General features: G+C 45.3%; 1 protein-coding gene across 2 annotated transcripts in view; it reads right to left on the minus strand.

Moving 5' to 3' along the window:
* Window positions 1-3,992: 3,992 nt before the first annotated feature.
* The window catches only part of ERICH1 (glutamate rich 1), a 39,121-nt gene continuing 28,172 nt past the window's right edge, over window positions 3,993-14,941 (minus strand). The window contains exons 4-7 of one of the 2 annotated variants that reach the window (XR_006339283.1): window positions 14,076-14,570; window positions 11,501-11,695; window positions 8,082-8,211; window positions 3,993-5,043 (exon numbers count right to left, since the gene is read on the minus strand). Coding sequence is in view for 1 of the 2 variants with exons in the window: in XM_043893737.1 (XP_043749672.1) it covers window positions 8,138-8,211; window positions 11,501-11,695; window positions 14,076-14,570 (764 nt within the window). In the remaining variant the exon portion in view is untranslated. Of the gene's footprint in view, window positions 5,044-5,851; window positions 8,212-11,500; window positions 11,696-14,075; window positions 14,571-14,941 lie in introns of those variants that run through there. The other variant, XM_043893737.1, reaches the window with a different exon arrangement.

The following is a 14,941-nucleotide window of genomic DNA, read 5'->3' on the forward strand; positions in this document are numbered from 1 at the left end:
GCTCTCCTGGTATCTTTCCCTCCTGACCTGATGGTGACTTAGCAACACGAGTTGCCATGGGGACTGATCTGCAGAGAAGGTGAAGAGTTCTTGGTACAAAAGTTACATGCCCCATGTGTATGACAGACCATGGCAATCCTGAAACCTGCAGGGAATACTGCAGTTGTGTGAAAACTGACTTGTGTTCATACGTGAAACAGAGGTGGTGCTGAGCTCAGATGGGGTAAACAGCTTTCTCACCTGCATACCTGTTGCTGGAACACCTGCAGGCCAGGTGGCACCTGGGGAAACTGCAGGAGGGCCTTCCAGCATGGGGGCTGGTCTACCCACTCTCTTTTAATGCCGACTGACCACCCGATTTCTCTGATGTCCAGAGTCCCCCAAGTTATAAGGGTCCTCTTGGGAGCTTGGCCCCCCCAGAGAGAATAACTGTAAGGACCTTTAGGAACTAATATTCTTTGGGAGAAGGAGTGTTTTTACCAAGCTCAGCACCTCCTTTAATATGGTTTCAGTGTCTTTCTCTTGAATATACAACCTTTTACTCATTGAATCAAGCAGAAGGAAATGTAATTCCTATTAGTTTTAACAGGCCCATCTTCCTTTGAGTCTTTTACTATAAAATTCTTTCCAACCATCAGCATGGCTGTCATCCTCCACTATCTCCCGGAGTTTGCTCAAATTCATGTCCACTGACTAGGTGATGCCATCCAGCCATCTCATCCTCTGTCACCCCCTTCTCCTTTTGCCCTCATTCTCAGCATCAGGGTCTTTTCCAGTAAGTTGGCTAGAAACATGAGAACACCAGGTGGTTGAAGTATTGGAACTTCAGTTTCAGCATCAGTCCTTCCAATGAACATTCAGAACATTCATGATTTCCTTTAAGATGGACTGGTTGGATCTCCTTGCAGTCCAAGGGACTCTCAAGAGTCTTCTCAAACACCACAGTTTGAAAGCATCAATTCTTTAGCAGTCAGCTTTCTTTATAGTCCAACTCTCACATCCATACATGACTACTGGAAAAACCATAGCCTTGACTATACAGGCCTTTGTCAGCAAAGTGATGTCTCTGCTTTTTAATACACTAGGTTTGTCATAGCTTTCCTTCCAAGGAGCAAGCATCTTTCAATTTCATGGTCATAGTCACCATCTGCAGTGATTTTGGAGCTCAAGAAAATAAAAGTCTGTCACTGCTTCCACTTTTTCCCTTTTATTTACCATGATGTGATGGGATGCCATAATCTTACTTTTTGAATGTTGAGTTTAAGCCAACTTTTTACCCTCCTCCCCCTTTCACTCTCATCAAGAGGCTCTTGAGTTCCTCTTGGTTTTCTGCCATTGGGTGGTATCATATGCATATCTGAAGTTGTTGATATTTCTCCTGGCAATCTTGATTCCAGCTTGTGATTCACCCAGCCTGGCATTTCACATGATGTACTCTGCAAATAAGTTCAATAAGCAGGGTGACCAATGTACAGCCTTGACTTACTCCTTTCCCAGTTTTGAACCAGTCTGTTTTTCATGGTCAATTAAGGTCAAGCAAATATTTCTTCATCCACAAAGTGGGGATGATAATAACTGTTAAAACCTTGATAGATTGTGAGAACAGAAAGATATGAGATGTAATGGATTTATCACATACCTTGAAGACAGTAGGTGCTCAATAAATGTTAGTTCCCCTCTTCTTCATTCTCCATTATGAATATAATAAAAAACTGGATGAGCACCTAAATCTGCAATGAGAATATTGCGGACAGAAGAAAATGGATTATACTGTGGAATCTGTAAGGATGAGTTGATGAGGCTGCCCTCTGATTTCTGCAGATGTATTTACTTGATGTTGGTTCTGTGATCACTGCCTTGATAGCGGATTCCTGGCAGTTGCTGTCAGTTACTGTCTACAATCATGTTGGAATGCTCCAACCCCTTAACAAAACATTTATTATTTTAGGACATTTCTAGCAAGGGTATTGTTTGGTCGCTAAGTCATGTCCAACTCTTTACAACCCCATGGACTGTATCCCACCAGGCCGTTCTGTCCATGGGATTTCCCAGGGAAGACTACTAGAGTGGGTTGCCATTTCCTTCTCCAGGGGATCTTCCCGACCCAGGGATCAGGAACTCATGTCTCTTGAGTCTCCTGCATTGGCCGGCAGATTCTTTTACCACTGAGCTACCAGGGAAGCCCTAGAAAGGGTAGTGGTGTCTAAATCTGAAGAGGAGATATTCTTGGGCATAACTGCCAATAGAAATGTGTCAACATTTCAAGTCGACAGCATAGCTGCTGACTGAAATATCTCCTTGTTGGTGCAGACAGAAAAGAGCCTTGAGAAGGTGAAACACCTCTTTCTTTCACCTGCTGTCATCTCCCAGCATTTCTGCCTTCCTCCTGTATTTCCAGACATCCTCGTCCTATCTCTTTTAGCTCAGGTATCACCCTCATGAAGCCCTCTTTCTCTCTTGATTCTTCCACGAAGGTAATTCTCTCCATCTAATTCTCATAACCTATCACCTATACATTCTCACCTACACCTTGTTCATCTCACTTTCTACTTTCTATCTTTAAAAGTTCTGTGTGATACTGAGCAAGTCCCCTAAATTCTCTGGTCACCAGAGAATTCTCTCTTGCAAAATGAAAGGAGCTGAATGATTCCATCTGAACATCCATGGGGCCTAGAAGATGAAGGTGACCAAGGGCATCTGGTCTACCCTGGTGACTGAAGACATCTGGTCTATGTAGGACATGGACCTGAAGGGCTGGCAGCAGCTAACCACACTGACAGCAGGTCCTCTGGAACGAAGACCTGAGTGATCACCTTAAGTGGTCTGTTAAGTGACCAGTGCAAGATCTATGCCAGGTGCTATGGGCCAGGATGGCACCAGAAGGGTCATTGCCAATGGCTGCATGCAAGGACAAAGGACTTGAAGGCATGTACCAGTTAGTTTTAAATGAAGCAGAAAGGAGACCATCCTGGCAGCTTGACTCTACCAGGGGAAGCCTTCCAGACCCTGGTCTTTCCCAGGTCTCCTACTGGCCTCCGAGGAATTGCTGGCAGGTGGGCAGAGGCTCAGGGGGAGCTGGGGCTTGTGGGGGCCTCAGGGAGGTGAGAGTAGCCTCCATTGGCAACCAACAAGAAAACTAGGACCTTGGTCCCCTAGCCACAGGAACACAATTCTGTGCACAGCCCCTAGGCCCCGAACCCAGGGCACAGCTGGCTAAGCCTGGGCCTATGACCTAAGGGCCTATGACCTGGGCCTATGACCTAAGCCTGACCCATGGTCACTGGGAGGCAATGAAAGATGCTGTTTTAGCCACTAAAATTGTGGTAGTCTATCATGTGGAGTGGGTTTTGGGGACCCTGCAACCCCTTGAGTTGTGCAGTGTCTCTGTGTGTGGTGGGCTAGCTCTGTGCACCCTTCATACTTTGGAGGGGACCCAAGTTTTCACCAGACTCTTTGAATTAGAAGACAAGTACCACAGAAAAACTGGGCACAGACAGTGCTGGACAGAGAGGAAAACCCAGAGCCGGCCAAGTGGGGATGAATGAACCCAGGACAATTTCTTCTGAAAACACTGAGCCTCCAGGTCTGGGGGACAGCGGTGAGACTCGGCCACCTCTTCCACTCGCTGAGCCTTCAGGATTCAGGAAAGCCTAGGCGTTTGCCTGGCACATCCACCTCACTGTCAGCAAGCTGATGAGCACTCCTCATATTCTTGAGAGCTTCCTTTGTCTGCATTAATTGGTATGATTTACAGAAAACAAGTGACACGACTGAATAAGCATCCTGCACGATTGTAAAAGATAAGTTGATCTAATTATCATCCAACTGCAATCACGCTGAGAAAATCAGATTATTGTATTTATGCTGACACAGAGACATGATTTATTTGTTTTTGTCTTCTAGACAAGGCATTTTTCTTTTGAAATTAGGATGATCCACAAAACTGATTAACCCCAACTACCCTACCTGTTCAGTTACACCCTTGTTCCTCTGTACCTTCAGGGTGTGGTCAGAGAGACTTGTCCTGGTTGGTGGCTCATCCTGGTTGGTGACCTGTCCTGGTCTCCCAGTGAGCTGATAGAAGGGTTTACAGGGATTCTGTGCTGAGACCAGAAAGAATCAAGTAAAAGGTCAAGTCCTATCTGCAAATAAGAAGTTTTCCCTGGAATCCATCAACAGTGTATCCACCTGCTGGGCATGGAAAAGATGTAAATTGTGTATAACTAAAAGATGCAAATCAGAGGTGGAGAAATAACAGAAAATTATGAATCAGCCAATACTTTATTTTTATACTGGCAAATGCGTCGTTAATTAGGAGGCATCTTAATGGAAGAATTACAACCTGGCGAATCAGAAAGTCAGGTGTCCTGCCCAAGGCAGTGGGATGTTCCGGAGAGGAGGCAGCAGGCTGACATCACCTGCTTGCCAGTGACCCCTCAACCCTGTGGTGAAGGGGACATGATTCCCCAGGCTCTGACCTCACCAATGTGACGTCTCAGGGCAGGAGGAAGAGGCAGTGGCGGCGGCTGAGTATGTCTCCATTGAGGGGTAAGTGAAGGCCGTTGTAGGTGTAGACAGGAAGCTGCCACAGCTCCTACTTCGGGGTGTGGCTGTGTTCTTTTTCCATCTCCATGGGGAAAATGGATCAGCATCCATTCTCAAGGAGGCAGCCCCTGGGGTACAGTAGGCCCATCGTGCTTGGGGGCCCATCCTGGATGGTGGACCTCTCCTGGTTGGTGGCCTGTCCTGGCTGGTGGATTTGTCCCTGTCGGTGGACTTGTCCTGGCTAGTGACCCATCCTGGTCGGTGGACCTGACCTGGCCGGTCACTTCTCCTGGCTGGGCCTCTCCTTGTCCAGGCCTGGTTTGCGGCTCCACTTACCAGCTTTTATTAAGCCTGGGGAGCTTCACAGAAACCAGTCTTAAGATGACAGATCTCCAGAACCAGTAGGGCATCCTTGCTGATTCACCTGCCTCCAGGAGGTTCCACTTAGTGGGATAGACACCTCTTAAGAACACGGTGAGGTGAGGGGGAAGACGAGCCCTGGAGAATGGTGCATCCATGGTGGAAGGAAAGAAATAAAATTATCTTCACCACAGATGATATGACCGTATATGTAGAAAACTCTAACGATTACACACACACACACACACACACAACTGTTAAGAGCTAATACGTGAATTCAACAAACTAGTGGGACACAAAATCAATATGAAAAATCAGCTGCATTTCAAAAAAATCAGTTGCATTTCTGTATACTGGCAATGAACAATCTGAAGAGAAAATAAAAACAATTCCATTTATGGGACGATATCTCAATATAATAAAAGCTGTTTATAACAAACTCACAGCCAACATAACATTCAATGGTGAAAAGTTGAAAGCCCTGTCACTAAAATCTGGAACAAGACAAGGATGCCCACTCTTACCACTTCTATTCAACAGAGTGTTGAAGGTCTCACCATAGCAATCAGACAAGAAAAAGGAAAAGTATACAAACTGGAATGGAAGAGGTAAAATTATCATGATATGCAGGTGGCATGACACTATATACAGAAAACCCTAAAGACTCCACACAGAAACTACTAGAACTGATAATTTCAGCAAAACAACAGGATGCAAGATTAACATATAGAAATTGGTTGCATTTCTTTAGACTTACAATGAAATGTCAGAAGGGGCAAGTAAGACAAACAATTCCTTTTAAAATTGCATTAAAAAAATACTTGACAGAAAACAACAAAATTCTGTAAAGCAATTATCCTTCAATTAAAAAAAAATTTAATTAATAAAAAAAAAAAAACTTTGGAATAAACCTGACCAAGGAGGTGAAAGACTTATATGCTGAGAACTATAAAACATTAATAAAGGAAATTGAAGATGATTCAAAGGAATGGAAAGATAACCCATATTCTTGGATTAGAAGAATTAATATTGCTAAAACGGCCATACTACCTGAAGCAATCTACAGATTGAATGTGATCACCATCAAATTACCTATGACATTTTTCACAGAACTAGAACAGATAATCCTAAATCTTATATGGAACCATAAAAGACCCAGAATTACCAAAGCAATTCTGAGGAAAAACAATAGAGCTGGAGGTATAACCCTCCTGGACTTCAGACAATACTACAAAGCTAGAGTAAAACAGCATGGTACCAGAACAAAACAGATATACGGATCAATGGAATAGAATAGAGAGCGCAGAAATAAAGTCCACATGCCTACAGTCAGTCTTCAGCAAAGGAGGCGAGAACATGTAACGGAGAAAAGACAGTCTCTTCAGTGTTGGGAAGGCTGGACAACCACACGTAAATCAGTGACGTTAAGGACACACCCTCACACAAAAATACACTCAAAATGTTAAGACATGACACCATAAAATTCCATGGACAAACATTCTGTGATATGACTTGTACCATTCAGTCTCCCAAGGCAATAGAAATAAAAGCAAAAATAAACAAATGGGACCCAATCAAACTTATAAGCTTTTGTACTGCAAAGAAACCAATAGAACAAAAAGATAGCCTATGGACTGGGAGAAGATATCTGCAAATGACGTGACTGACAAGGGCTTAATTTCCAAAATATATTATACAAACAGCTCTTACAACTCAATATCAAACAACCCAATCAAAATATGGACAGAAGACCTAAGTAGACATTTCTCCAAAGAAGACATACAAATGGCCAACAGGCATATGAAAAGATGTTCAACATCACCAATTATTAGAGCAATGCAAATCAAAACTACAATAAGGTACCACCTTACACTGCTCAGAATGGCCCTGATTAAAAAGTCTACAAATAATAACTACTGGAAAGGGAATGGAAAAAAAAAGGGAACCCTCCTACATTGCTGGCTGGAATGTAAGCTGGTATAGCCACTATGGAAAACTGTACGGAGGTTCCTCAAGAAACTGGAGTTGCCATATTACCCAGTATAAAGAACTCATAATTCAATGACAAGAAGCTAATAATCTAATTCACAAATGGGTAATAACTTCAAGTATGTCTCCAAAGAGGAGAACAGCTAATGAGTACATGGAATGTAAACTGAAACTACCATGCAATGCCTTTTTACACAACCACAAGGATGGCTGTTATCAGAAAAGTGGAAAACAACAAGTACTGGTGGGGACGCAGAGAACTCAGTACTTCTGTTTGGCTGGTGGGGATGAAGACAGCACAGCTGCTGTGGACCACAGCCTGGAAGCTCCTCAAAAGGTTAATGTAGAATTACCATCTGACCCAGCTATTTCACTCCCAAGAGAAGTGAAGAAAATGTCCACACACAATTTTGTACGTAATGTTCACAGCAGCATTATTCATAAGAGGAAACAGGGGCAACAACCCAGTGTCCGAGGACAGATGGTAGATAAACAGTGTGGAACATCGTTCAGCCTAAAACAAGGGAGGATAGTCATGATGACCTCGTGATGCTGTGAATGTACTTAATGCTACTGAATCATACACTTCAAGATGGCATATTTATGTTACATATATTTTACCACAATAAAAAATGTATATTTTTATAGGTAGAGACAATGTTGTCCTATAACACTGCATTGACTGGTGCTTTTAAAACTCAATCTCACTGAAAACTGGTGATGGCTTCCACAACAAGAGGAAACAGGAAAAATATGTTCTTGATATTATTCCCAAAGTAGAGAAGAAGAAAAACAGAAGAAAACAATAAATAAATTCAATTACTGTAGAATCAAACTACTTAAAATGAACATTTTAATACCCATACAACATTCTTAAACTTTCAGACACATGTAATTTAAAACTTTATAAAAATATATACATATAGCTTCAAACTATACAGTTTATTCAGTTTAACAGAATGTCCATTTTAAAATTTAAGACATACAAAATTTCAAAGAAATTTTCAATTTTATCCCAATTTATCACTTGAAGTCTCAGACTACCTTTACCTACTATGTACAAACATATAAATAAATAATATGGCAGAAATGTCCTCAGAGTTCCCAGGGTCTGGGTTATAAAGAAAACTTAGAAGAGAATTTCATCTCCTCTGTGTATAGGAAGTAAGTCTCAGACCATTTCATACCTGTCTTTTCTATTTTCTTGTCAAATATTAGCTCTTTTTAAGTAGATGCACTGATTTCATTCATCATTTTTCTCAGGAAGAATATGCGTGATCCAGTAATTAAAGAAAGCTGAGATTACTCGGGCATATTCTGAAAAGTAAAAGGAAAACAGAACAAAAAATAAAATAAAAAGAAAAATTATAAATTATTATTTTGCAACTATTAGTTCTTAGGCCAAAGGTAAATCCTAAATTAATCAAATGAAACACAACTTAGGAGTTGAAATGACACTTATTAGCACACTTGTGAATCCCACAGAAGTATAGGTCAGTCTGGAATGTTTGTATTTCACTTTACAGCGTCACACACAATACTACATGCTTAACACCTGAGCTTGAAAAAACTGCATACGAAGTGAAAGAGAAACATAAGTTTACATCAAAGGTGGACAAAGCAGCAGGAAGTTAGAAGCATAACTCTAAGTGAGATTAGCTGCGATGAATGGCACTCAGGTTTCAGGAACTGTCCCAGGAGCGGCCCAGCAAAGTGCCTGAGCTGAGGGCACGGCCCCTAGTTTCAGGCCTTGCTCTTTATAAAGACGCTCACGGCAGGGAATGCCAGGTCCAAGGCTCCAACCCCAAGAGTTGGACCTCGGTGCCCATGGGGCAGCTGACTGCTGCTGAGGCTGAGATGCATTTCTGAGAAGAGGCTGGGACTGTAGGCCGGGGTCCATCTCGTGCTCCATACAGAAGTGTGCCAAGCTGCCTCCAAATGCATGGTCTGTCCTGCCCCAGGCCAGCCCCCTGGCCCCCCAGCCTCATGCAATGATGATGCCTAAAGTGGACACAGAGGACTCAGGAGGTTCAGGGCGGGGGTGCCCGCAGGGCTTCATGGTGTGCAGAGCACGATACAAGCCCCACAGATGGTGACTGTATGTGCATGCAGATGACAGAATGTGGTATGCCAGACCAACTGTAGAAATACATGCACTGGCTGTGGGATACGCTGCCACACCCAGTTGATGAAACACCCACAGACTAGGAAAACTAACTGCTGAGGCAGCGGAGACAGAAAGGGCCTGGCGTCTGCTATTGAAATGTTACTATTTCTAGGCTGATCCCATCGACAGCAGAGACGTAGCTACTGACTAAGCTTCATAAGTTAGTTGTATGAAAATGAAAACAAGCTCAGAATTCTAAAGCCGACTGAATTAAATGGAACCAATATTTGAAAATAAAGCTTCACCATTTGTAAGATTTCATTTTATAAAGTAGCATGACATGGAAACACTTCTAACGCATATCCTACACAGACACACTAAAAAGGAATTTATTTTCAGAGAAGTGCTTCAAACCTAAATTTTAGTTCCATCAACTGGTTAAATAAATGCTTCCAGGCAAAACTTGTCCAATGATTTTCACTAAAGCCCCCAGCGCTGCCCCTGTTCCCCTGACGCATCTCAGCCATGTGCAGGGAGCACCTTCAGTGTGAGGAACTCAGCTGGGCTGTAAATCATTTGTTTTCAAATCTTATAAAAATACTGTATTAGTTTAACTTAATAAAACTGGCTTTTTGCAAAAACTTCCTTATGGAAGTAAAAATGCTAAAATACTGAATACAATGGGCCCGACAACCAGCAGGAAGGAAGAATGCAGACATGCAGTCATGGAATTGGGGTCCTGAGAGGCCAGGGCCCTGGGTCCCCCCTCTCGAGCACTCAGCCCACACCTCAGGACCTCCTTTTGGAGCTGCTCCCGTAAGAAGCGCACCCACTCCCTTCCTTGGCGCACACACCCTCGAAGGCGCCATCTTCACCCCCCAGCTCCCCACTTCACACTCCAGATCCCACCAAGACAAAGCCCCTGTCCCCTAGGCCCCACACTGCTCCATGAAGGGGACTGGCAGCAGCTTGCCGGGGCATGAGCCCCACCCTGGACACAGACAGGAACCTCCAGATAGTCCCGGACCCTCTAACTGCCTCTCCTGCTCATGATGAGCTCAGGCCAAAGAGGGCCCTCGCTCGGGCAGCAGGGAAACCCAAGTCCACCTTCACACCTGGCCCAAATCTGACCACGCCTGGGGATGGCCCCCTTGCCGGGAGCATGACCAAAGACCCGCTGCCCCCAACCTCTTCTCTGTACTGAGCGCGATGGCCCAAGAGGCCCTGCTCAGCGCAGCCACATGCCACAGGCCTCCCAGTGGCCCCGTCTCCCAGGACGAAGGCCAACACACTCAGCAGGCCCCCCAAGGCCCGATGCGACCAGGCCTTGGCTCCTCTCCCACCCTCTCCTGCTCACCCCGTGTCTCCTCCAGGGGTGCAGCTGTACAAAGCACACCTCACTGATGTCCCCGTCCCCACGAGAACATGACCCTGAAGGGCAGGGAGCTCCTCTGCTCTCTCCACTGAGGGTCTGCGGCGGGACCAGTGTCACAGCGGGGGCAGATAAGGCCCCTCACGGATCAGCTCTGGATCAAAGTGGAGGCAGGTCCTCCTGAGGACCCTGACTCACAGGGGCTTGTCAATCCCCCGTCCACCTGCTAACTGTATCAGTGCCACACTGCTTTACTGTCGGCTTTACTATCAGCTTTATTGTTATTTCATGTGACGAAACGTGGCACGTAGCTTTTTCAACACATCGGCCTGACTCCTCAGCTGTACTCTGAGGCTTCCGAGGAGGAAAGCCGTGCACTGCACTCACCTGGAGACCACTGCCCTAAGGTGACCTGCAGGAGCTTCCGCCCACACAGCTGGCTGGCTGTCTTATGCCTGTCTGGGTCTGACAGGGGCCCTGCCCCACGCTGCTCCCAAACAGTCCTGATCCTCTGATCCTCAGTGTCTGCAGACTTCAGTGGCCTGAACATTCCCACTGAGGCCCATTTCAAGCCACCAATGTGAAGGCCCCACCCCACGGTGCTGTGAACAGACAAGCACGGTCAGCCCCAGTGCCTGACAGTTTGCATGGAACAGGTATCCAGCAAAGGTTGAGGAAGCAAACAAAAGAGAAATCGTCTAATGGTTCAACTCCCCCTTTTAACTTCAGGGGTTCAGGAAGGCAGACCAACATACCCGGGGGACAGAAAATGGACCATCTTCACATCTAGCAGAGGAAAAAGAAAAGGGAAAAGAAATGAACTCTTCCACTTCCATTTAAACCCGTAAAAATTCAGTCCTAAGAGTGGAGCTCATAAGTCTGGAAAAGTAGACTGCACATGAATGTCTGCATATATCAGGAGATATTTTTACAGCAAGAGAGATGCAAGGAGCATAACCCTCTGTGGGAACCTACTCCTCAAGCATATGTGCAACCTTACATTTTCTGATACAGGACTGTTTTCTGATACAGGACTGTTTTGGTGGAGAAAGTTTTTCAGAGGTGAACCCGAGACAAGTTTCTAAAGCAGCACAATGAACCAAAGGCATAATGAACAGAGCACATACCAGGTGGCATCCTGCAGTGTTCCGGGAACACGTCCAGGGCACTCTTCAATCTCTTGGTGTCGTGCAAAAGTAGCAGCGTTTTCATGTGATCCAGAATGAACACGTCTGAGGGGGACACACTGTGAGTTTCTAGTTGTTTAAATAGCTCGTTGGTACTTTCCATAAAGACACCAGAATTGGAATCCTTGGAGACATCTAAACAAAGACAGGGTCACTGAGGATTGCGTTTTTACTCTTGTAAGCTGAAGATAAGCTTTCACCTCTTAAAGAAAGCCTCAAACTTATATTTCTACTTAAGAATGATGTGTTTGGGATACAAAAAGTTGCCATGAGGGACAATCAGCGCAGAACTCTGAAAAGTAAACAACAAAATACAATTATTGAAGCACAGTGGAAACGTGGTGTCTGTTAAGGCACCGACTCGTAAAGCAGCTGGGTGTCCCATGTCCTAGAAGTCACACACAGAGCACAGGGAACAGACGCCACACCAAGCCCTCTGACAGCATCAGGGACTGCAGAGAACAAACCTGCTGGGTGCCTGCTATGCTTCAGGGAAGCCCAGGAGGTGACCATGGCTCTCCTGTTGCCCACAAGCCACAGCGCCCTCCCCATTGTTTCGGGCTGAGGCCATTTCTGCACTAGCCCCAGTTGGCGCTCATAGAATGTCCAGAGCCTGTGGTCGTTGCCAGCTCTGAAAATCTCCCGGCTGCCACCTCTTCCCATCCCACTGCCCAGTCCCATGGGCGAGCCTCTTTCTGACTTATGTGGCTGCTACGCCTAGAAGCTCCGTTTGGTTATCCTAATAGGTTCAAAATTTCTGGTCAAAGTCTCTGATTTGTATCCTTGTCCACCTTCTCCCCACTTCTTGGACATCTCAGTCACAGCTATTTTAGATCTGCCGTCTGGTAACAGCAGCGTCTCTACCCCGTGGCCCCTTTCTACTAAGCTGTTCCTCATGGTTTAGGTCATGCCACCCTGCCTCTTGCTGCACCTGACACACTCCATCGAATACACGAGAAACTCTCAGGAGCTCGGCTCACGGCATTCTCCTGCCTCTGCTTGGCAGACAGAGAAGGGGCAGGCCATCGACAGAGCCGACAGCGGGGGTTGCATGTATGGCCGGCAGAGGTCCAGCTGCACCTAAGCGCGTGGCCAGTGTGCTGCATGGGAGGGTCAGTTTAGCCGTCTGCTCAGTCCCCGAGACGCCAGAGGCGGCCCTCCCCCCATCCCACAGCTCAGGGCTGGGCCACAGCTTCAAAGGGGACCAGTGCGGCTCTGCTTCTGATCTGCAACCTTCCTTTGTCAGAGCTGCCAACTCTGGGCCCTCCACCTTCCTTCCCAGACCCGGGCAGCCCCAGGGCTCTGCTAGTTGGCCTCCTCCCCAGGGCTGCGCTGCCCCTTCCCCTGAACCCTCACTCGAGCCAGTCTGGACGGGCAAACACCTGAGGGGCAGAGCACAAACACCCGATGGGCGGAGGGCAAGCACCTGGAGAGAGGAGGAAAGCAGGCGTCTGGCTCCCATGGCCTGTGCTGCGCCTCCTCTGGTACCTGCCCTTGGTCTCCTCAGCAGCTCCTGAAACCCCAAGTTCACCTTACACATCAGGCTCCTTGGCAGGAGGGTTGTCTGCCAGAAACCACTCTCTCAGGCAGAGAGATCATCTACTGAAATCTCTCTAAATCCCAGTTCTGTTCTGCAGTGTATCTGCCTCGTCCTCCTATTAGTGTCACGTGGATATTTGCTAAGGATGTTTTCAACTTATTATCAATACAAAGTGTGGGTAAACAGACAAAGAGAGAAAGGGTTAATCTTCTTGGTTAAAATGGATCCTCTAAGCACGGTATTTTTGCATCACTGTTTAAGTCCATTCTTTACCCCTCCATTTTACCCCTCCCCTTTATTATATAGTCAACATTTCTCATCTCGCGTGTGCTACAGTCTGGACGCACTAAACCACCACACTGCCAGAATCCACCAGGGACAGACCAGAACCAGGGGAGGTGGAAGGCACCTCAGCACTCTGCTCTTGGCTCCTGATCCTCAGGGCTGCTGTCAGAGTCCACACAAAGGTAAGTAATCAGCACCCATCAGAACAACTCTAGAATAAATTTCATGTCCTACATCAGTACAAATAGTGCTCAAGTATTCTGAACACAGGAAAATTTCAAATCACTGAGTCACACATTGGGGAGCAAATCAATGTGTATACTTCCTTCACGACTCTACCAGCTGATGAAAACGACCAAAAGTTCATCAGTCCAACCTGGATTTATATTCTCTGTAGACATACAGCTGAGAATACCAACATATTCAGAGAAATGAGGATGAGGAGACCACACTCATCTAGACCCACACAGCTGGCTGTTAACCCTGGTAAGCCTCAAACAGGGGGTGAGCCCAGATCTTTGGTGGGATGAATTTAAATATTTGCATTTTTGCCTCAAAACTAACAACTTATTTTGAATACTGAATATTTTAATGTATTTTATATTTTAAACTTTTAGACATTTTACATTTGCTCATTTTTTCCAATTGAGTGGATGCCATTATTCAACAGAATAACAGGAAAAAACATACCATCATAAAAATAAATTTCTTGTGTTGACTTCAAAAAGTTCAGGATACCATCTGCCTTTTCATTGGTACTTTTCACCTCTTCCTCCTCAGCGTCCAGGACTCTGCCCTCCTCAAGGGGCAGGATCCTCTCCTCCACAGCGCCCGCAGCCCCGCCCCCCGTGGCCCCTCCAGCACACTCTCCATCAGTCACTGGCACATCCTCCTGCTCACTGCTGGTCTCCTCAGGCTGGTACATGAAGTGCATGCCAGAGGCTCCTGTTAGTGAGCCAGCTGCTTTCTTCCTTTGCATTTGCTGCTTCTTTTTGAGTTTCCTTTTTTTATTTTTGCTTATTGTGGGGCCATCTGTGTGCCGTGGCTGCAATTTTTCTTGCAGAAGACTCTGCTGTTTCTCTGATTCTGCTGGTTCTACATGGATGTTATTGGGATTTTTAAATTTTTTCTTTGATTTATGCTTTCTAATTCTTCTTCTCTTTGGCAGATCGTGAAGATCCTGATCTATAAAAACAAAAATTCAAACACAACAATTTTCTGTAAAGGGAATCATAACAAACTCACTAGGCTAAATAAATTTTCCATTAGGATTTTATAAATTTAGTAGAAAAGGAACTTAAGACATTTACTTCAGTGATTATTAATTTTATTCAAACCAAGTACACTATCAAGGATCCTGGGATTTACCATAAAGTAAATTAACAACCTACTTGTTCTTCCAAAAAAGGTGTGTGTGTATGTCTGTATTTATTCATTATTGCAATCATGACATATGGTGTGATTTTAAGGATGAAAGAGCTGTTGCAATTTTATCCAGAGTAAACTTTCACTCCTAGTTTTGGGGGAAAAACCATGAATTCTTATGCTTTCTAAGT

This window comes from Cervus elaphus, chromosome 32 (assembly GCF_910594005.1).
Source record: "Cervus elaphus chromosome 32, mCerEla1.1, whole genome shotgun sequence".
NCBI classification, from domain to species: Eukaryota; Metazoa; Chordata; class Mammalia; order Artiodactyla; family Cervidae; genus Cervus; species Cervus elaphus.